We start from the raw sequence: 23986 nt of genomic DNA on the forward strand, positions 1-23986 counted from the left end.
CCCAGTGCTCTCTAGCCACACCAAACTCCCAAGCAAGGACTTTTTTGCATTTATTTTTAATTTTTAAGGATAAAATGATTGGGGTGGCTCTGCCCTTCCCATCTAGAAAGCACATTAAAGAGCACTATGACATTGGTAGGACATAAAGAGAGAAACTGCACAGCATGTTCTTTTATTCAATTGCTGATGTTTTTTTCCCTTTTCACCTCAGCCTGGATGTTAATCCCTGTACCATTTCCCACCGTGAGCATGTGGTCTGAACTTGGACATACTTTAAGTAAATGCAATTGGAGTCAATAACTGCAAAGTTTTGTCTACACAGAGTTCCTGGACAAGAAATTCACCCAATATTTTTAATACACTAAACTCATGACACTCAGTATACATGTTATGTCTTATTTACATATAATTTATCCATACTTAATTCAAGTCTGTGGTACCACAAACACATTCAAAAAATCATATTTCTGCCTCATTATCTCTTTGATCACAAAGAAATAGTAACTTCCGTACACAGGATTTCTTGTTCTTTTGTGAGGTGGTTCTAGCATGGTTGTGATCCTACAAAAATACAGTGCTAGAGTATAGTACAGATTTTGAAAAAAAACCTGGTAACTCGGGGTGAACAGTCCTCTGGCAGTTTTGGGATACCATCCAGCATTTTCAGATTTGGCAAACTGGAGAATACACTTAAAAAGAGACAAAAGAAAAATAGAAATTGAGATACATAATCTTGGGAAATGTTGAGAACAAAATAGACACTGATAAAAACCAAACAGTAGATTCAAACATATTTGACATTTCTTGCAGAATTTATCTAATAAAGAGCTAATTAAAAAAAAAATCAGGTTTCACTCCGTTGCACAAGTTTTATATCCTCAGACTCAGTAAAGCACCACACATTTGGTTTGGATTAGAACCAAACCAGTCTAATGCAAAAGAGAGGACACACTGTTAGCCTAGACTGAATTTCCTAGACTGCTGAAAAGATGCAGATTGCAAGAAGCGCAACTCAAGTTTTACCCTTCTGTGACAGGGAAACTGGGCTCTCTGCAAACCTTTTTGCACTTCTGTTTCTCCCAAAGAAGTCCCTGTTTTGTGAGCATGATGCCAAACCAAGATGAATGGCTCTACCTCCTAATCCGCTGTCCCTTTTAAAAAGCACATCACTACTCACTACCTCTAACCTCAGCCATGAAGACTGCTGTTTTGTTCCTCAGAAGAGTTTGGTAGAGCCCCAGCCCCTCCACAAGCATCGCACAGGGTGTTAAACCACATGCTACGGTGTTTGCTTCTGTGCCTTCTGAGGTGAGTGTGGACTCCAGTGCTCAATCTCAGCATCTAACTCGGGTTTATCTGTGCTTGCAAATGATTCATTCTGTCTTCCAACCTGGGCAGTGAAAGTAATACCAGTGTAATACCAATATTCAATTGCCTTAAGAACTGGTAAGATTGGGAGCAGAAACATAATTAGTAATTATTTAAAATTGCCTTTCATCTATTGTTCTCCTGGACCTTTTAATGTGAAAATAAAATGTGAGATCCATCATTTTTAATTTTCTTTTTAACTTTCAACTTGATACCTGCCCATCTACCTTTGGAAAGCACAAGCATCGCCATCACACTGTCATAGGGATGCCTATTAGACTGAAGGAAAAACCATACTGGAAACCCAGAGAGGTTTTCATTTAACATTTTCTTTTAAACTTCTTTTTATTTCTCCTTCCAGGAAGAGATGACTCCTGAGACACATGCTGTAAAGTTTATCTCAAAAATATCAACAATGCCTTCTGTAGATGGCTGACATGACTCTCTGTAGCCAGGGAAAACATGCAAGCACGCAGATTTCTGGAGTTCAGAAGGAACACACTTCATCCTCCTTTCTGACCTGTGTGCATAATTTTTTTTTTCCTGGCAACAGGGTTTTGGAGTCAAAGCAACGGGGGAAGAATGGAATAGGGGTGTGAGTGTCAAAACATGCGTGAGACTTAGAATGAATTATCTTCCCCTGAATTTTCTACTCTCTCTCGGATTTGATTTTTTTTTCCAGTGTCCAAGGCAGCTCTGTCAAGTCTACACTACACTGCATTGCCTGCAACATATACCTACCCCGAGTGGGGACTCAACCAGTGCAGCTTTCACAGCGCTGCCACAGAGAGCAGAGTCCAGAAAACATCAAATGAAGGTAACTTCATTTTCTCTTGCTTTAGCTCCCATCTTTCAACACATCCTTCTGATTCCATCTCTGACATGTAATGCAATTTAGACTTCCTTTGGAAGAGATGAGGGATGCAAGGAGTCTGCAGAGAGCTTGAGTAATAGGTAGTTTCTATTAATAAAAGAGAATCTAATTTATCTGCTCTGTCTCTAAACTGGATCCACGGACTTAGTTCAGTTCAAGAACTGCCAGTCATGGGATCAGAAAACCTCCTAAACAGTTTGTGAATATTTTGTGGCTATTGTCAGATACTGGCTCACTACCCCATGTTGCTGGAGTATTTACCATAGTTGAGACTATGTGAATATAAAAAGATTGCTTGGGAGAGCTTGCTGTATTTGAGAACCTATTCCTTTTGAACTCTCTCACAAACATTTCTTCATGTTGATCAAATTTTGTTGGCTATGAGATGGTAAGACCTACCATTGTCTGTATCCTTCTTGAAATTCACAAGGATTCCTCTTGAGTATAAGGGATTCCAGTGGAGTGTGTCTGAAGTCTGTTAGTCCACTTAGTGTCATGATGTTATTTTCAGCAAGTGATAAGTGCTGAATCTGAGGTATCTTTGGCAGCTGTTTGAAGGATGTAAAGTGGTTTTTATTGACATTTAGTTCTCTGCATCTGTAAAGTACAAAGCATATGACATCACTGATCACATCTGTAATAGTATACACCTTGTAAACCAACACAGGGATGGCTCTTCACGTAATCAAAGTCATGGCAACTTAGGGCTTCCAATGAGATACAAGAATTTGATTCCTCAAGACCTGCTTTCACACTAGTTTTACATTTGTGCTGTTTTTGCCTACCCATGGACTGCAAGATCAGATCTCTACATTTTATACTGTCAGCTTGGATTATATTGTACAACGGATACATCATTATTCCTGTTCTCAAGATTACAACTTTCTATATACCTAGACAAATGACAACATAGTAGCAATAGATGGATTATAAAAATATAGTTGTTACGGTCACACTTGGTTTATGTTCTACCACCTCTTCACACAGATTCCTTCAGTGTTCAATAACTTTCCATTTCAGCACAAATTCACTTAACTTGATGAGGCTCATTAATTATGCACCAGGAATAGAGGGGACGTCACGTGGCCTTGAGGAATATTTTCAACTTGGGGATGACATAAACTCAGAATAGCAATATAGTGATGGATTCTCAACATAATAACCCCCCAAAATATTATATTTTTGCAGTTCTTAAGAGTCTGCTCCAGCTATTACTTAAGTAAATAATAATTTCGATTTCTATGATATTATATTGCATAAAAATAGAAACAAGACATTTTGCCTACCTTGGCAACCTTATGGCACTTAGGTCTGTCAAAGAATTGTCCACCAACCAAAGTTTTTCTACCCGAATTAATCTTTGAAGAATCCTTTTGAATTTTTCCACCTGATAATGGTCACCGAGGTCCTGAAATGAAAGGTTCAACTCCTGGGAAAGGAAAAAAATAAGATCAATCACTTTTTTTTTTTGTTGCTTTCTAATAACTTTATCATTAAATATCTTCAGTGTCAGAATTGGTTAAAAGATTAATCTATTTTATCATGCTGCTTTTATAACAATATGGTAGTGCCATTTGCCAAATTCACACTAGAATCTTAGTGATGCACTGCATAATTCTTTGAAAGTAAAGAAGAAAGAAACCACCACTTAAGCATATGAATCTTACTGTCCAGACCCTCTTCCCTCTTTGAGTGGGGATGCCAGTGTGTGTGCTCCGGGTGGAGAAAACAGCACTAAGTGATTGTGGCTTATTGGTTTGGTTTCTAAACTTCTCTGGAAAAAAAGTGCTGGGCAGCAGCCAGCTATCAATATTCCCCAGTCCGTATCATATGTTTATGCATAGGGAGGGGCGTGATCCAGAGAACAGGATCTCAGTGTTAGATGAAGTTACTACCTGGCTTCCTCCGTGATCTTAGGGAGGTCGTAACTTACTGCTGATCGAAACCATCAATAATGTAGTACCTCCAGCCAAAAGAGCTGCACAGGCTGGTATGAGGAGAGAGTGAAAGAGCTGAAATGAGACTGGTCCATTCTCTAAGCGTTCATTTATCATCAATTTTTGAGGAAGGCACTAAGCAGGCAAAGAATGTCACTAGTTCGCATATGCCCCAGCGCAAATGAAGCCCTGTAAAAACATTCTTTTTTTTTTCATTCTTTTGGGTCATAACCTAAATAATAGTATATTCCAGTGTTTCTTCCAGCTTGAAAAAACCTTCTGTTTTACAACGTCACGGGGCCAACTGGAGCTTTAAACCTGCTAAATGCGACAAGCAGCCAACACATTATTATTTGGCTTATTTACTACTGCAGTACAAAATATTAATGAGAAAGTTTTACAGCACAGTTTTCCCAGTTCTCTTGCAGTTTCTTCTGCCACTTCTCTGTGTCAGTTACTTGTTTTCTTTTTTTCAAAGTATGTTCTTCTCCTCTGAAAAATAGCTCTTCTTCTGAGGGCCCTAGGTAGAAAAAAAGATTTACAATAATGGATGTGATATGGAACTGGCATTTAGTTGCTTGCTGAAATATTATCTATATGTCTGGGAAGATACCTGAAATGAAGAAGTATATATAATATTATAGATGTGTAGGTTTCCAGGCTTCTAAGATGTAAACTAATGTGAAGATTTTTCTATCATTTCTGGGTTCATAATTCAGCAAGCAACCTAAGGTCGTGATGATGTGGTTAGTAAAAGACATTTCTTCTACAGCTCAGAATAAAAGGTTTTTCTAAACAGTCGAGCATAAGCATATGAATTCTAAAATACCATATCTATATATTCTTTCACATGCTATAAGTTTATGTAACAGTTATGTACTTATCCTTTAATTATCCTGAGAAAGGGATATGTTTGTAACTTTCAGATCACTGACAACAAATGCAACTGGGATCAATGGCCATACTCAAACCCTCATTTGAAGTAAAAATGACACACGCTGAAGACAAAGTTTAAAGCCTACTGAAATTCTCAGAACTATGGACATCTTTAAAATTTCTAACTAAAGCAAGGACAGTGTGGATTTTTTCCACTGCTTAGTCCCAAAGATGCAAACACTGGATTTTGAAATCCACCTTTCATTCTGTATTTTTGAGTGTGTCTACAGATTGTAATTGGACCAACTCGGTCTTAAAATAAAACACATGTGCCACTGTTTGCAGGACTGGATTTCACACTCAGTTTCTTGTTTGGCATATGGCTATTGTATTCTGAACAGTAATTAAGTATTAATGAACTTTTGAGAAAAGTAATCAACACCATGTTACTCCTAAAAATTCACAAATTATACTTTTGGCTTTTTCCTCCATTTTCAAAATTATGAAGGGTATTTTCCTGGTGGTTAAAAAAAGTAAGCATGTACAATATGGGATAGAATCCTGCCCCTTTTCAAAACAATACCAAACCCCATGATTTAAGCTCGTAATATTTAAGGATATAATGTTTGAGTAGATAGAGTTAAGGCTTAAATGTGAATATGTCTTTATGATCTTTACCTTCTCTCACTCGGGGACAACGGAGCTGATTTCCTTGAACCTCATGTTCTTCTATGTCACACCAGCCGAGATACTTGAAGGAATCAGAAGGAAGCTTAAAAAAGGCACAGTAAAGTCATAAAGGAAACATTTGAGTTTTTCAGTTTCTGGCATTGTATTTTCTCATATTTCTTGCCTTACTGTGGTAAAAATAATATTCATACATGTTTACAATGTCTTCTGCCTTAATACCATCTGCTGAATAGCAAAATTATGTATGGAAGCAAGGATAAAACAGCATGCATTTGTGTATGCATATGCATGTAAACACATTCCTGGACAAGCTTACATACAATTTATCCTGAGCAGAAGTGAGGCACTAAACCTAAATACAGAAAAGCTGCCACTGCATTTGAGAATATGAGGTTTCTGTCCATTTTGCTTTTCCACTAAAACATGTTCTATAACCTCCTGGGCATCAGTTTCCCAGGAGTGCGCAAGGAACAAAGTCTCTAACGCTGCCTGTAGTGTGTAGAGCAGGTGTGGTTGGAGTCATGCCCAACAGACACGGCACCGTGATTGCCTACGGTGGGGGAACACCTCGGTGCAATGCAGCTTGACATTTGCTTGAACTTCCAGTATTTCTTGCACTGGAAACCATGATGATGGAGTTAAGAGGTGAGGAGAGTTAGAGCATGCACCTCTGACTCTGCACCTTCCAGTGAGAGCCACATCCAGGAGCTGGTAAATGCTGGGGGAATTCGCAGTGTAGGTGTAGTTTACCAAAGCCCATTCTGGTTTACTTCTATGAATTGGCTCAAATATTGGAGAGGGATCTTCTTGCAGGATATCTGTATTGTCACCTTTCATACCTTACACACAGCCTTTTCAGAACTTACTATATACTTACCCGTTGCACCCAGTTCAGTGCATGGTGCTCAAAGGCTGAGTCAAATCCCTTGCCACTGCTGACACCGTATCATATAATCTTATTTATAATCTGACCTAGCTTTGGAAGATAAAAGGAGGGAAAACAATCAGCTTCAAAGCTGAGGAGGAGATTTCTGCCTTAGTTACTCTTTGTCAGTGTCTCTCTTTTATAAACCTGTAATCAGACTGGTAAGCCAAACACTTACTGGGGAAGGTAGCCCAGAACCACAGTTCTGCCTGATGATTCCGCTGTTTTGTGATAAAACCAGTGGAACAGTGTGTGCATCACTTAGGAAGGAGCAGCAGGATGAATAGGATTTACAGAAATTTTGATTGCTTGTAGTCAGACCTGAGGAACTAGAGAGGAGATGTTAAACCAGTAATCAATTCTGTTCAGAGAAATGCAAACTATAACAACAGAAAATACAGGGTAGCAAGGGGTAGGACTTAACACCAGACAACAAGCCACATGATCCTGCAGTCAAATCATAGGTAATCCCCTCTAGTCCCTTAGTGGGACGTCTCACCTCAGCACCATTTGCTTACACTTGCAAGCCTTTCACAGATATGTCCACATGTTAGAAAGGGGAACTTACTGGCAGTTTGTTAGAAAAACAGTTTTGGAGAAAATGAAGAACTGAACTTGTTCAATAGCATATGTCCCTTTCTATCCTGTATAGCCCTGCTTTTATGGGTCCAGGTCGTATGAAAAGATACTTCAATTGCATATCTATTTTAATCCCTTGAGTATGTTTTAGTAGAATATCAAGGCTCCAGAGAAAAGCTAAACTTTGTTCAATAGAGCCTTGAATTCACGTGCATGTGTGCTTTGCTACTGCATTGCCTAAGAACACCTTCAAAAGTATATTTTATATACCCCAAATGATGCTATTTCTTCAATTGTGCATCAGAGAGATTGAATAATTTGCAGATTGACAGCTGCAATTTAGAAATTTACCAAGGAATACTTTTTTTTTTTTTTTTTAATTTAGTAAGTATGTGCACACAGAACTATAATTTAACTTTCACTGTATAAGCTTGGTGAGAGCTTGCCAGAAAATATCAGCTGTCAGTAAGCATCATTAAAACAATTATAGTCAGGAGCAGAAACGGAGAATAAAAATGCATTTTTAAAATGGTCTAGTGAGGATGGTAATGAAAGTTTCATATTGAGTGTAACTGACAAGCTAAATAGAACATCAGTTAAAACGTACAATTACAGATTATTGGCAAATAATCATGAAGAGACATATACTGTTGACCTTACAAAGATTGCCTTGCCTCTTTTAAGCACCAGCAAACCCCATTATTACATCTTTCCTAGCTTTTGTCTGAAAGTGCACACAGACTACACAGAGCAGTATTAACATAGGGAACTACTCCTCCCTTCATGCTTTATGTTTGGGTTTTTTTTTTTAATGGGATCAAACCAGCCACAACAAACCATAGGTAATTTAAGGGAAGCTGAGAAAGCTCAGCATTTTTGAAAATAACATTTACTTAGGCATTTTTAGAGGTTATCTTGAGGCAAACAGACCATTTTTTCATGTGTGTGCTGCTACAGATCAGTAGACATTCACACACACAGCATCTCTGTGAAAAGAGGATTTACATTTGGCCAATACAAAGAAAAAATGGAAAAAAACCCACCTCGGAGAACTCTTGCTTAGCCCTATCTTGGTATTTGTTTTGCTTCTGCTTCTTTGTATGTTAAATGAGGTCATATCAGAGAAATATGTAAAAATTCTTTTATATTAAAAAAAAATCCGTTATTCTTCTCAGTTTTGGAAACAACTCATTAGGATGTATTCAAATGACTGCTTACAACTGCAAGACTTTTCAAAGCCTACCTTCCTCTCAGCTAGATACTACCTCCTCTGCTAAGACATGCATACATACACTCCTAGTCCCTTGAAATATGGGATCAAACATTTTAGCTGAACCATTTAACATGATATCTATTCTCCTCTTTTGACAGAAACCCACTCAAAAAATTCTGTATTGGTGATAGAAAATAAAACATACAGTTCCAGAATCAATATGTGATAGATAAGACTTCTCCAATCAGGTGGGTAGTGAGATTTCTGTTGGAAAGAGTGACAGAAGGAAGCATTTTTCATCTCTAAACTGCCCGAGTTTAATAAGCACCAGCTGGACCCTAACATTATGTCACAGAAGATTTTTCTGAAGAAGCAAGCTCAACACCACTTTTCTCTCCCTTGCTTTGTTTTCCTTACTATTTCGCTGCAAAATTGATGCAAAAGCTATGGCAATGAACGAGGCAGGATGCAATTCCAAACAATTACAGATCACACAATACGTGAAAGTAACAAAATTTTCTGCCTTGATTGTGAGGCCCTTTGGCTGGATATGAATCTCCAATGACACCTCTGGGAGCAGCACACTAGATTATATCAGGCATTAAGGGGAAAAAAATTAGATTCATGACGTCTGTCCAGGCTGAGTCATTTCCTCTCACTTTGCCTGCAGTGAGAAATCGGTGGTTATCATAAATCATAGACTTAAATTCTTATGAGAGAGGAATTAATTTCACTAATGGAAACCCTCTGTGGCAATACCATTCCTCCATTCTCTCTTTTTGGGGTGGGGGAGCATACCTATGATGTCTGTTCAGTGGAGATACTTGACTATATTTTAAGAAAGAGGTTTGGAAAGAAAACGTAAAATGGTAAGGGGCAAAAATCTTGTGTGTGACCAACTTCTGATTTCTGAGGCTGGCCCTCAAGTCTAGTTGTTTGTATCATAGCCACAGCTTTGCCACTGATATCAAATGCATGTACAAAATTTCAGAATACTCAAATGAACATTAAACATCTAACCCCCCCACCTAAAGTAGGATTTCTCCCACCTAGCTGGGAAGCCAGACCTAGCAAATTTTCTTGGCATTCTCTACAGCCAGTAGAGACTCAACCCAGCCTCGATGCCTATTATTTTCAGCTGGAGTTAACTGCAGTCCACACTGCCTACATGGGGAGCCCACAGGCTTTCCTGAGGGTGGACTCAACTTAAGGGCATCTGAAGTTTTACGAGGAGGATTCCACTTAGGATTCCACTGCCTAAAGTGTGCTTCGAAATAGGACGATTTCTGATCACATCAAAAAAGCTCAGGGAAATCATTCTATTCCATGTAGCATCATTGAAATATAGAAAATAGCCATTTCATCTAAATAATTAAATGAACTTAAGAAGAAATTGTACAAAGCAATTCTTGGCTAGCGCCTTGAAATCTAGAGCTGCTGCATATGAGCTGAATAGAGGTAGCACAGACTGCGGGGGTAAGCGAAAGGCTCCTGACTAACCCAGTGTATTTCATGCATTTTCCTCAGTGGAAGCCCCAGTGGGGAATTAAGCAGCTGACATATTTTATAAACTGGAAGGAACGAGTACAGAACAGCTACTGCATTTTTCAAAACATGATTTATGAGATATTAGGCCGTATCTTGGAAAATCATACACTCCTACAGAGTTCACTGATAAAAGTCACACTTTATCAAGATGTCAGTCAGTTGTGTGTCCATGAAATGGGTCTCCTTCTCCTCCCACCAACATCTTGGCAAAATTTTCATAGGCAACAAAATGCTGTAAATTTCCTAACTGCAGTGCAAGTACATTTGAGTCCAGCTGACTTTCGGTGTAGAATATATTAAAAGCCCATGAAATACTTTGAAGAGCTATAGTTGAGCTACTTCTGAAACTACACCAGTGAAAGATATTCTGAGTGAAAAACATTCCTCCTGTGTATTGTTTTAGATATTTGACTGTTAAACAAAGACTGTCAGTCAAAAGACTCCTCTCTCCTACTATAACCAGCAGCCTTGAAAAACAAACATCTTCGACTCTCCAGCACAGGTTCAGCTTTGCCTCACAGCAAATGGCAAATGGAAAGCTTGGTGGAAGAGGATTAAAGTTAAAGCAGGTTATAAGCAAACCCTTGCAAGCAGGATTTGAAAGGCGTTTGTCCCAGTATTTTGAGCAGTTTTGGGGTCTGGTCTAGCCTCCAGTACTCTTATTCCGAGCTGCTTTTCATGAATCAGCAGCCTTGAGCATGCTTAGCTTTCAATGAACCATGGCTGCTTTCCCCGTAGATCTGAAACGCCCTTGATAAAAGATTTGGGAACAAGTAGTAGGGCTATTTATACCACCTCTTCACATATTCAAAGTCAGAACTCCTGTGGTGCTTACTACAGCTTCACATCCCACCAAATCCCAGAACATGTACGATGGAAAGGCCTGTGCTCCTCTGTAGCTGATCCCCAGGAAAGTCTGGTCAGATTGCTATTGAACAGCAAGGTGCTCCAAGCTCCTTCAGTCCTGCTACTATGAAGTGAAAAACATGGACCAGTCTAAAGGAAAAGAACCAAATCTAGCGTATTTTAAGATCATCTTTAAGAAAAAACAAAAATCCAACAAAACCAAAAAACAAAGAAAAGGGTGATAAATCCTCCCAAAGCAAAGAGTTCTTAGATCTAGGTCAGAGCTGCTGAGTTTGCACAGGCTCTAAGAGAGCTGCTTACGGATCTGTCCAAATCACTTGCACAAATAGCTGTTTGCTTGCACATTACAAACCCCCAGTTATTTATGTTGTCTCAGTCAATTGCACATGCCAAAGCTGATCAACAACAATGAACTGCAGGGTTAACTTACAAACGCAATTTGTATAGGTATTTAAAAGATAGCATACTCAGAATTCAGGCTGCGCTTTGTTCAAAATGCACATAATTTACTGCTATGTAGCAGCTGTTGGTTGTATGCAAACATTTGTTATGAGAACTCTCTGAACTTAGAATAGTAGAGGACTTGGACATAGTGTTTCCATGCTCTATTACCTTTCAATTATTTTTTTATAGGAGTATTATGAGACATTATGCAACATTTTGAAGCAGTTCTTTTGAGCATAATTTGCTGACAAACACACCTGTAAGTTATGGTTACAATTCATCCTTGCTGTTAGCTGTATCATCAATTATCTTGCTTTATGCATCATAAAATTGCTCCCCAAAAAGACATAATTAACATAATTAGGTCTTATCACCATAATTATACATTCCTAGCACATTAACTAACATCCCATGCAGCTCTTCATGGATCTAACTTGAAAGGATACAAATTCCACATCTCAATCAACGTGCCTTTCATGCATTTTTACAACAAATCATACAGTTTTGTTGAGACACCTTCTGTCTTTCAGTAATCAGCCAATGACACCAAGAGAAAAAACATTTTTCTTTTTGTTTTCACTACACAACAATCTCCATCAGCAATACAGGTTGGCACATTTTAAAAAGATACTCAATCCTGTAACACTATCTTTGTTGTCAAAGCATGTCAAGCCAGCTGTGCAATGACTACAGTTACTTCTCTTCTTTCACCCTCCTACCTTTCAGACATGTCTTGCTGTTGCATAAAATCCTCACATCTTGCATAAGGCTATTTGTCTACAGTCAAAGCTTATCTTCCCATCTTTGCCCCTGCATAGAGAGGTAGTTCTACATCCTCTGAAGAGAGGTAACCCGCAAGGATCCTGGCTGGGGCTGTATGGATTCACTGTCTCCAAGGAAACACTGTCACCTCGCAACGCAGTCCAGTCACGTTAGGAGCTATTGTTACCAATCTCTTAAGCACATCAAACAAATTCCTGTGCTGATCTAGCTCGTATCAATGAACTGTCTTTCCAGAAGGTGGCTAAAGATAGGCTGGTGATACCTGTAGCAAGATACATGATCATCCAGATGAATCCTGGTGTGCTCACTCCAGCGACTTCACTTTTCGGAATTGCTTTCACAGTTTTGCCCACTTGAAGTTTATTTTTTCTTTGCATAAGAGATTCTCTGCTTCATTAATAGCTGTTAAATGCCTTATTAATTTATCCAAGAACTTTGGATGACAGGAAACTAGATACTTAAAGAGTCTCATCTTTTATGTAACGTTCTTGAATGTTCTTCATGAGCATCTCTTCACTCTGTTCAATGCCCTTGCCTCATTGGAATGTGCTCAGTCACTTTATAAACAATCTTCCAGGCTTTCTTCTTTGAGTTTGCATCTGAGAATGAAAACAAGAGACTCTTCTCTTGGTGGGAACTGACAGGTCAGTTTTGCGTCTACTTCTATATCATATTTTTCTTAAAACATTAAAGCTATACGTTCTGAAAATAAGTCTAGTGAAGCTATTCACTTCAAAATGTGTTTGACAGAATGTTTGCTTGGTTCACTCAGACAAAGTGTAGACATTGGCAGTGTGCCACTGATGGAATTGCAGCAGCCCAGTGTTGATATGGGCATTGGCTAGTCCCAGCTCAAGTTTACAGATAGCTTTTAAACTCTTAACAGTAGTTATGGGAACCAAATTTCAGTGCTGTGCTGTGTAAGTTTATAACAGAGCAGTCAATCATGCCCTATTGATCTGCATCTCCCACATTACAGGCACAGATCTTTCTTCACTCGAGTTCCTAGGCTCCATACTGAAAGACAGGATAAAAACATTAAGACCAACGTGGCAAAAAGTACACAATAAACCCCTCTGCCCAGGGATACCATATAGCCACAAATCTCTGTGGTTCAGAATTCCTACCTTTCAGTTTCCTCACAGAAAAGTTATTCCCTATCCTCCCTTTTCTTCAGACTTCTTCTTTCTCTTCTTCTTGGTCTTTAAAAAGGCTGATCATTATAAAATCTTTCTGTATAGAAAGGCATGTGCCTTCCCCAACAGTGACTGAAGTCTCAAAAACATTCTCTTAGAAATTCTGCTGGCAAACTTCAGTGTGTCACTACAGTACAGGAGCATAATGTTTGTCAGAAATTTTCAGCTCCCACGTAAAGGTTTTTTGTGGTTCCCAATGATGAGTAGTCAGACCGTTGCCTGAAATTTAACAAAGTAGTCATTCCACAGAGGTATCACTAAAACCTTAGGTGGTACGAACTGAGTTTATTACAGGGTGGGCAGAGGACAGGTTATTAAGAGTTTCATCAGGTCACTTGAGCATATCTTTGAGAAAATATAGAGATAAATTCTAAAAAATTATTAATATGTTTCTAAATTAAATGAGACTGTAACTTGGGGCCTTCCTACCTACCCTTTTTCCTCTGTATATAAAATTAAATGTACTTGTTCACATCACAACCTAATGGGCTTCAGATCTTCTATGGCAAATGCATTCCCCAGAAAACATATTAAAAATTGTCTATGTGCTATTTCAGCAAAATGACATATTTAAGATGGTGTCGCCCTTTCCATTATAAACACTTTTTTTCAGATCTTTACAACCTGCCCACAAAAATGTGCTTCTGCCAAGAAATTCAGCAGCATGCCTCACTCCTGCAAGAAAGAAATAGTTTTTCCCACTTTACCCAATTTTGACCAGTAATTTTGTCTTTGAAATGGCTGAGCAGGGCAAATACAGGGTGGGCAGCAGTCTCAACCATGTGCTTCTCCCATCCACATTTGACCGATCAGATGCTTCCCTGCATGTCCTACAGGTACGTGATGTATGAATTGGGCAGAAAATGCCTCATCCTGAGATCTGATTAATGATGGAAACAATTCAAATGATTATGACTGCTGTAGGCCGTAAGAGACCACCACAGAAAGCCAGTAAAATAGTTTGCTCCAGAGAGTTTGTAGTCTAATTGAACAGAGCAGACAGCAAAGAACAGGAGAAAGGAGATAATACTATCCCTCCCACTTTTATACAGAAAAAAATGAAATGCTCAAACCATGAAATCCTGGTGCTGTGGTAGTCAACAGCAAAAATTGTGAACAGGGTCAGTATTCATACAGGATTCACAGAAACTGACTTCGTTAAGATCAGACCAGATGAACAATCTGGCTTCAAGGTCTATGCATTTAAATGGCTGAGTTTATTACTGACATTATGTTAATCACTGATAACAAATACTTAAATAACACTTTTCTATTATAACACTTTTCTGATTCAGGGATACAGCGGCTTGTAAAAATCAGTTTACTGATGTAATTTCATGTTCTTTACGTAAAAGTCTTACTTAGTGTTAGCTTGATACTTATTGGTGATATCGAACCATTAGGTTAATACCACCAGTAAAATCAGATCTAAAAACTTAATGACATTACAGCAACAGCAGAAAGTTAATCTCTATATAGATCTTACCTGGTTTAACTACATCCAGGAATCTATGGCATTCATGTTGGATGAATATTTCATTACTATAATCTGCATGGATACTCATAGGAAGCACTAGAAAAGGAACACAATGTTAATCGCATATAGGCTCATCTGTGCTTCAGCAGATAAGCAGCCACACTTGCATAAAGTTTGCTGAGTTACCTAGGCAACAAATTTCTTTTTGTCCTGCCCATTTAGGATTCCAGTAAACTAGTTGATTCCCACTGGTAAGACTTGGAGAACATTCACAGGGAAAAGGTAAGTACAGCAGAATAAAGCCTTGGATAGTGCAAGACCAGAGTTAGTGAAACATTTCATCAGGGTTACCACACAAAAAAGGAATCAACAACCAGCTGCATAAATAATTTAAGTGAAAACTATATGTCTGGTTTTCTAAGATGTTATAAACCCATGAATTCCAAGAGGTTTGGAGGGGCTGTAACCAAGCAACAAGTACTAAAACTTGGTTCTCTCTTCTGGAAAAACAATGGGCTTGCAAGTCATATGGCAATACCTGGCACTAAAGGTTGAGTCTTTCCATTGATTTTATGGTCTTTTGATCAAGCCAGAAAAAGAGACATTTATGGAATGACGAATGGCACTTTTTATTTGGTTTAGAAGAGACTTATTTCAGTATCAAATCTGCATTTTCTAATAAAATGTAGGTCAACAGTTTCTGGATGAAGTAGACTTTTTCTGACACTAAAGAAAGACCACGTATAAGTAATGTTTTGATATCTTTTTCTCAGAAGTTTTTTTTCAAGAGAACAATGGATGTAACTTGCCTTCTCTTGCATTTGGCAACTTATCTGTGCATGTATGAAAGGGAAAACAAAATCATATCCCAAGTGAAGTCGGTGGCATGCAGCACTCCTGTTGATTGACGTGCAATAATGATTTCTCCCATTATATGTCTCACCAAGATGAGAACTATTTCCCCTTTCACTTTAAACACTGCTCTTTACAGTGAACGGAATTATAGCATCCGTAATCCACAGATGCACATAAGCTTATGCTTAACCTTTCAGCCCTTAAGAGTAATGCCATTGAATTCAACTGAGCAGAATCAAACTTGTATGTGCATATAGAAAAAACTCAACAGTTATCTGCCAGATATCTGCCAAATTTTTCACAAGAGATTGAACCAAGCATTCTTCCACAGAGGTCATGGTTTAGAGCTCACTGAAATTGATAGGCAAACTGCCATCCATTTTAATGAGCTTTCTGTCAGTCTTCACTTGTCCAAATGCCATTTTCTGTCTAATTCTCAAAATTTGAAACATTTTATCCAAAGCTGCCAAAACAAACAAGATCAGACACTTGATGAAGCCACCCAGAGATGAAAACTCCTATATGAGGGCAGTCTCATTTGCCTCCCTCCACATCTTAATATGAATCTCATGTTTCATCTTTTCATGTGTTAATTGCCAATAATTCCCAATGGAATACAACATTCATTAAGTACTTCCTAATTTACTGAACATAAGTTTCAGCAGGTAATTTTAATCATGAAAATCAATCTAAATTCGTTTTGATAAACAATTTCCTGTTGCAGTCTTGTAAGTTTCCTTTTACACTGTCATTTGAGGCAGCATCTCTGGTTATTCTCATGCCTAACTTTCATTATTGCAGATGCCACCATATTTCCATAAATTGTTGTATTTATTTATGTAACTGCTGCCAACTGCTAAAGAGTTATATTTCCTTTTTTGTGGAGAACCGATTATCTGAATTATATTGAAAAAATTGTTTCACTTCATCTGTCAAAACCCTGCCTTCCTGAAACTCAGATCTTGCAAATATGGGAACACTTAGGAGTCACTAGAGCACTCCTTTATTAAACTGGCTTTACGAAGTTGTCGTATGTTAGATATTTAAGATAAACAGGTATAATATGTCTAAGTATGAAATGAAAAAACTCATAATACACTTAAGTCATTCAGTCTTCATTATCAGTACCAGCAGTTCACAAAATTTTTATACTGGGCAGCCTTTCCTTTGCCTGAAATACTTTGTACCTTTCCCTCCCTTTCTCCCCAGCACCTTCCTGCCCCACGTCATTCATACACTCACAAATGATCAGCTGTGTGCATGCACACACAATATACCAAATTCCACCTGCATAGCAAACCTGTTTTACACACATATTTATAGATATGTGTGTTTGTACATGTATATATAGTTGCGTGTGTATGTGTGTGTGCATGTTTGCACACACATATGTAACTAATGTGCAAAGACAGGCAGGGGAATAGAGTGTAAGTATTGTTATTCAGATGAGCATTTAATGGAAGACTATTGAATTTCAATACAAATGTTCTTTAAAATGTATCTACTTTCAATAATCTAGCCATTCTTAATTTTGTTTCAATGACACAACATATTTTACTGAACTATGTATCTGCTCAATGTTACTCCATTGCTGGGCCAATATGGCAGAAACAGCCCAGATCTACATATGCTAAGAAAGGAGGGAAAGAACAGGAAAGCATGCAAAAGCAATACAGTTGAATGACAAACATAATTTGGTTGTTTAAAATTCAGAGACACCTGTCCCCATTGCAACCAAAGAAGGAACTGAGAACTATGAACTATGTGTATTCATAGGCAGAACTTGTTCCTGACATCTCTGATTTTTTTAATCCCTATTCTTTCCTCAAGTCTTATTGCCAAAAATATGTAGTTCAAATGAACGTTTTGTTATTCACTGTCTGCAGGAATAATAAAGATGTTCTCTAGCTGAAAAGAGAAAGCAGGGACTCCTATGATCATGGGGAAAAGAACAGACTAGCATTGAGGAGAACTATCTATTTTTATTAAAGGTGTTGTGTTCATGCAGCTTTTGTCAGGAAATCCAAATAATTTGATATCACTTGCTTTCAGTTTGAAAAAATGGCAGCCTTGTGTTACAAGAAAGGAGAAACAGCCTTGTTTCTCTCCAGTGCTTCTTTTACAGGAAGGAGACAGACACACTGTAGCTGTCCACAATTCCTGCATTTAAAGTTAGAAACTGGCATGTCCTGCCAGAAGAAATTAAATGTAATGAAAGTGTGTTTCTGGTCAAAGTCAGAGACTGCATTTGCTGTATCACAGTATATGTGTCCTAAGGGCTACACAATGTTCTCCCTTCAGCAGTACTGTGGGTATTTAAGCATTTTTGGGATTGATTTTCTATTGCTTTGTCCCTCTGCTAAGTATTTGTACCTGCTGCTAAGCAGGTGAGAGTGCTAGCCTCACCAAATGGGGATTTCTGAGTAACAAGCACTTTGAATTCACAGGGCACAGAGATAAATATCTGTTTTAAATCACGTCTACTGACTTCATTAGAGAAGGGATTCTTGAATCATATATATTCAAAACACAAGAAGACCTTAAAGTATCTCCAGCTGGATGATGCACCTGAAGCCCTTACTCCTCACAACACTGTCTTTCCACCCAAGTTCAGGTGCTGTAGCACACCAAAGCTGTGTGCAGGACTTCCCAGGGCATGTGGTTATACACACTAAGGGGAGTACGCCATCAATATGCATTAGTCTTTCCTGCCAACTGACTAGTTTCAATCAGGGTCCAGTAAAGGCAGTCCACTGGCTTGAAACAGAATGACTTCATCTAGTGCCTCTCTCTGCTTTAACTGTTTTCATCCAAAATCCTCTCTGAAGACAAATCTGTATTTTTTCATAGGTTTCTGTCCTGTCCATCCATCGCCTCCCCCTTACGTATTTGCTTTAACAGAGGTAAGATGATAGAAACAGCAGCTTTTCTTTAAGGGGAAAAAACCCACCATAAAAAATTCCACCCCATACTATTCAGATCCATCTTGACCTTTGGACTTCAAAGAGGCCGAGTCCACTGCTGGCCTAAAGGGAGGTTATGAAGGTGCTGTTGAACTACTTTGTGCCGCCCTACTCCCCGGTCACAGACCTGCCAGGCCACTCAAGTAGCCTCAGACATAAACTATACCCATCTTTCAGCTTCTCCACTTTGCCTTGCTCTGCCAGCTCAGTGCTGTATTCCAGCGGTTGGGAAACAAATTTTATTTTCTCCTTGACTCATATTGCAGGAGAAATGGGGACCTATCTTCAGCAGGAAACATTATGCGCTGTTGTTGCTGCTTCAGGCAAGCAAAACTTACTAAAAACCTATGTGATCAGGTGTAATTCTCTTAAGGTAGGTTAATATTTCTGCTGATACTTGTACTTTAACGCCTTCTTTCAGGCCTCCTAGTTTTTGCAGTTGAATTGTTGAAAGATCAGCAGCTGAGCTTCACTAGTATTCCTTCTCATTTTGCATGCTGCCTTTGCTGTTTTGTAGAGCTACTGAATACAAAATGAAGCTGCAAGAGTGTGTTTGCTCTACAGCTAGCAAGGCATGAAGTACTTCTTTCTACAGCTGTGGAGCTCATCCAGAATATTCATAACAGTATCACAGAAGATGTGATTCAATGTGTGACATTTAGTATGCTATTGTGTGACCCAGATGATTAATCCTCATAGCAAAACATAGGCTGGTTTAAATAAACAAAATTAAATATATTTTTATCATTATAGAAATCGCGTGCTATATCTCTGAGCATCAGCTGCTGCTCCCAAATGCTTCAAATTTGTTGGCTTGTTTTTAAATGCTTTGGTTGTTCACTGGATTTTCCTACCACATAAATCCATTGACACTTTGGCCCAACAAGGCGAATCAGTGATTTGGACCGCAGCTTTGGACACAGCGTGTAGCTGCACATCAATCTCCATCTTGTTTTATGATCAGCAATTTACAGCATCATATTGTTCCAATTTTCAGCCTTTAGAAAGACATCACAAGAGTTTAAAGGGCAGAAACCTTAACCCAGTGCCAAACTAGCAGGATTCTTCCTTCCCTGCCACAAGGGCGTTAGACCAACTGTACTTGTTGGTCACTCAGCATGAGGGTTACTTTCTCAGTTCCAGCAATGTTATTTTCTGTGGCTGGAGTCACTTGGGCTGCAGGCAAATGGGTGGGCCAGAGGCAAGGTCCGAGTCCAGGTGTGCCCTGGCAGTGCTCCAGCTGTGCACCGGGGCAAAACCATACTGTTCGAACCACCATCCCTCTGCACCTTCCCCTTCCTTGGGAAGGAAATGCACACATGCAAGCCACTGGGCCATATCGCATGCTGTCAGTGATTACGGGCACGGCAGCAGATGGGAAGCCAAAAGGAGTAGCAGCCTCACAGCAGAGGCAGAGCCACCATCCCTCTTCAGGTCTCAGATCTTAGCTGACAAACTGGTAAAATAGCATTTTCCTGCACAATAGCCTTGCCCCATGTGAAGCAAAATTTTAGCCTGCAGAGTTCTAAGTAAATTCTGAGATCGAGGACAGGAGTAAAGACTGTGATTTTATGCTGCTCTGCCAACTGGAGAAAAGCATTAACTGCTGTATCTGTGCAGGTTTAGGTAAGGTTACCTAGGCTTAGGTTTAGGTAGGGTTAAGTCACCAGCAGCATTATTGGCATACTTACAATGGCATGACACATAAAAGCACAACACTGTCATAGATACTCCTTAGTGTGTGTATTCCACACGTCTCTGCTGAATGTGAACACACCCACAAAATTAATAATCTCCAAGCTCCACTTAAAAAAAGGCTTTGTACAGAAACTCTAAAAAGTAAGCAGGGCTTTACAGTACTGAGGGAGATATAAATGTAAAACATGTTTTCCACTTGAAAACCTTTGTCTATGGAGTCGTCAGGATGCATTTCCTGGGGAAAGAGCAAAGACTTCAGTCTTGAATGTTGTTCAGATTATCATGCTTACAATGAAGGGTGGAAAATGGGCTGCCAGATGGTTAATGGCCCTTCTAAAAAATAGCCTTCTATGTTGCTTTTTGGAAATCACTTGTCATGGAACTATCATCATATGATCTCTGTCCTCTTGTTGTTCATAGAAGGAAGCATATTTTAGGCAGGTGTTATCAAGGCTAAGAGTGCCTGAATTCACTTGTCTTGAAGACACTTAGCGTGCTGCCAATAAATCTACTAACAAGTTGCTGTATCTAGAAAACGCATGCAAAGTAATACAGAGGCAGTGTATAAGGGAATGGGTTCTGCCAGCTCCTCAAATGGGGGTAATGGCTCCTCCTCAAAGCCCTCTGTGTTGACAGCGGCTGGCGAGTTTGCCACTGCGCATCGTGTTAAACACTGATGTCCCTATATTCCCCCAGGATTCTCTGCCTTCACCTGTCTATTACATTTACCTCATGAATTCTCTGTGCGATGGTTGTAAGCAGAGGAATATGCTGCCAACAGTTTTAAGAGGCCTGAATTAATCTCATTTAACTTCAGGGACCTGAAGACAGGAACCTAGCAAAGCTAGTTACTGAGAAAGGGAGAGGGGCACACAACCTTTTTATTTCATTACAGGCATTCTGCACCAAGGCAAAGGCCTCCAGCCTCTAAACCAAGAGGCACAGAGTGGCTTAATTATTTTCTACTGCATTAGCTTATGGTTTCATGCAAAGATGCTTAGGTTAGGTTTTGCTTACTTATTATAACATAATGGTGAAACAGTAACAGTATTTGTGATTCTCATAGTATGTCCACATTTAAAGGAGTGCATGCACAGGTGTACACACGCAAAAGAAAACTTTTAAAATCTTGCATGCTTATAGTCTTGACTTTTTTTTTTTTTTTTTTTTTGAAACACTGTGGTTAGAAGTGCATTTCATATTTTCAGGTAAGTGGCCTGAAGTAATTTTTGCACACTGGGCAAAAATTGAATTTCTAGTAATCACACAAAATCACAGGTATGTCAGTTCCCACCCAGTTCTTTGTACTCATGCTTCAAGGCACAGTCTGAGAGAAATCTATGCATGGTCCAAAACTGACTAAAACTAATGAAAATCTATTTTTTGATAGACTACAAAGGGATTTGGAACAGGCTCCAGATGACACTGATTAAATTTAGCTTTTTCTGATGATGCTCTTTGCTGTGGGTGTTTTGGACATGACATGACCGTTTGCTTGATTTAAACATTTAAGGTTATAGAACTAAACATTCCCTAATTTCGGCTCAGAGGTAACTGCACTTTCTGCCTTAGGATGGCTTATGCCTACCTTGTTGTAATCATCATAGAGAAGAGGAAGAACTGGTAACATCCTTGGCTTTTGCAAGTACTCAATACAAAGCAAGCTTTTTTACTCATGGTTCCAAGCTCTGTCCCACATGCATTATGATTCAAAAGGTCAGTAATCAAGAGATCACCTCCTCAGAATACTTTGTTCTATAGATGTATGCACACTAAAACTGGAACAATTCTGGAAAATAAATGAATTAGAAGTATTCAAGGTTAGTCTGTTCAGCTTGCATCCTATGAAACTGTAGCAGTAAGACTAGCTCTGAAATATCGCAACAATTTGCAAATAATTTCTGTTCAAAAATCTGAAGTAAGCTTAAAAACTGTAGCACGTTGTATTGGATTCTTTTTTGTTTAGACCAAGAAGAAAATCTGCAGAGGAAAAATAAGTGGAGACACATACAGAAAACAGGGAGCAGCAACATTAAAATTGGTCTCTTTTACCTCTCTGTGGGTTTCACCGAGGGCTTTAATAGCCACTCAGTTGATGAAGATGTATCCTTGGTTCGGAGCTGGCAGGAAAGTTTTATGTGGTCCTGCTCCTGGAAAACAACAGACTGTCACTACACACTGGTAATTCCAAGCAGCAGCCTGGCCCAAAGAGAACATTTCCCAGAACAGAAAATGAATCTTAAGACCAGTATTTCTTTTGTAATAAACTTAAGAAATTTTATTAATTCCTGTGTCAAACTATGCCAGCTTTCTGTCTGTTACCTGTAGGAAGATGCCATTTACAAAGTATATTGATAATGACAAAAGCCTCAAATAAACAGGCTTTTTGTACCAGACTATTGGTGACTGGAGAGATTTGGCATTGCCCAGACCATGATCCTCACCATGTTTCAGGGCAAGACAGACTTCCTGATGTTTCTCATTTCTTAGCATGTTTTGACATATTTATTTCATTCTGTTCAGGCAATGCTTTCACACCATTACCACTTACAAGCATTTCCAGCACTGCCAGTTGCTTGGTTTTAAAATATGACTCGTAACAAATACATGTCAATAGACTAAAAATGTTAAACTATGATTGGGTTTAAGCTCTGTTGATAGCATTACAATACTTGAAGCCCATCTAAACATATTGTTCGTAAAGAAAAAACAGGATTTTTCCACGGCCAATTCCAATCCCTCAATGAGAGCACAAAATACATGATTCAGACACAATCCAGATTTCCTCTACATGTTTTTTTTTCTTCCTTACTTAAAAGCACTTCTACATAAATACAGAATAATTTTTCTGTAATTAATTATGTAGGCATTCTTCCCTCAGTTTGTCCAAAAGATGACTCTTCCATTGGGAAGAGATGATGTGTGTTTATGGCAGAGAGATAGGAGAAAAACTTATCAGTAAAGCAGAAGTCGTATCTAAAACATCATTCATATTGTGATTCAACGTGGCTGCAAAAATAAAAATTCAGGCAACAGGCTAAACTCCCTAGCTGCAGAAACAATTTCAATCTTTTTCCCTCAGCCAGGTCCTAGTAGACCTAGTATTTTACTACCAGTATCTGCCAGACCAGTTTCCAGAACACAGTGTCACAAACACATCGTTAAGAAAAAAAAAAACTTTGACTATATGATCACAGTTGAAAGTGAAGAGTGCTGTAAAGACTCTTGCATACTATGCTTTATAGGAACAGCTGCCAACATTTTGAGCTTTGCTGAGCTTGTTTGGAGTTGCACCTATCTGCGAATGATTAACTGCCTGACTTCCAGGCACAGCCATTAACAGTTTGGAGGCTGCATTTGTACGGTGTTTTGAAAGAGCCTGAACAATTTCTAAAATAGCAAGCGGAGCTGAGACTCACCTATTGCTCGTATAGCACATTTATCCTCACCCCCTTCCTCCATTTACCTGCTTGCCAGAGTGACTGTGAGTAAGTCTGATATCCTTTATTAGCCTTACAGCTTTGGCCATGGCACTGTGCTATTGTCTATAAACCGTGCTTTAAACTGCATTTTATTACATGACTTTTATCTGTCATTTTATTCAGTTTGCTTAATGCCTAAAGCAATTGGTCCATGACTCAGGCTTCTAATTAATGTTGTAAAATGAAAAACAGTCATGTGGATGTTGTTCCA

General features: G+C 38.8%; 1 protein-coding gene across 1 annotated transcript; it reads right to left on the bottom strand.

Annotated features, from left to right (window-relative positions):
• Positions 1-477: 477 nt before the first annotated feature.
• Positions 478-9232, bottom strand: LOC101919245 (protein tilB homolog). The gene is made up of 7 exons (XM_013298141.2): positions 9222-9232; positions 6849-6930; positions 5734-5827; positions 4581-4699; positions 3529-3671; positions 2642-2839; positions 478-689 (listed from the first exon to the last, which is right to left on the bottom strand). Exons 1-7 carry the CDS (start codon positions 9230-9232, stop codon positions 578-580), a joined length of 759 nt encoding a protein of 252 aa, XP_013153595.1. The 3' UTR covers positions 478-577.
• Between the last annotated feature and the right edge of the window lie 14754 nt (positions 9233-23986).

Source organism: Falco peregrinus, chromosome 12 (genome assembly GCF_023634155.1).
Source record: "Falco peregrinus isolate bFalPer1 chromosome 12, bFalPer1.pri, whole genome shotgun sequence".
NCBI classification, from domain to species: Eukaryota; Metazoa; Chordata; class Aves; order Falconiformes; family Falconidae; genus Falco; species Falco peregrinus.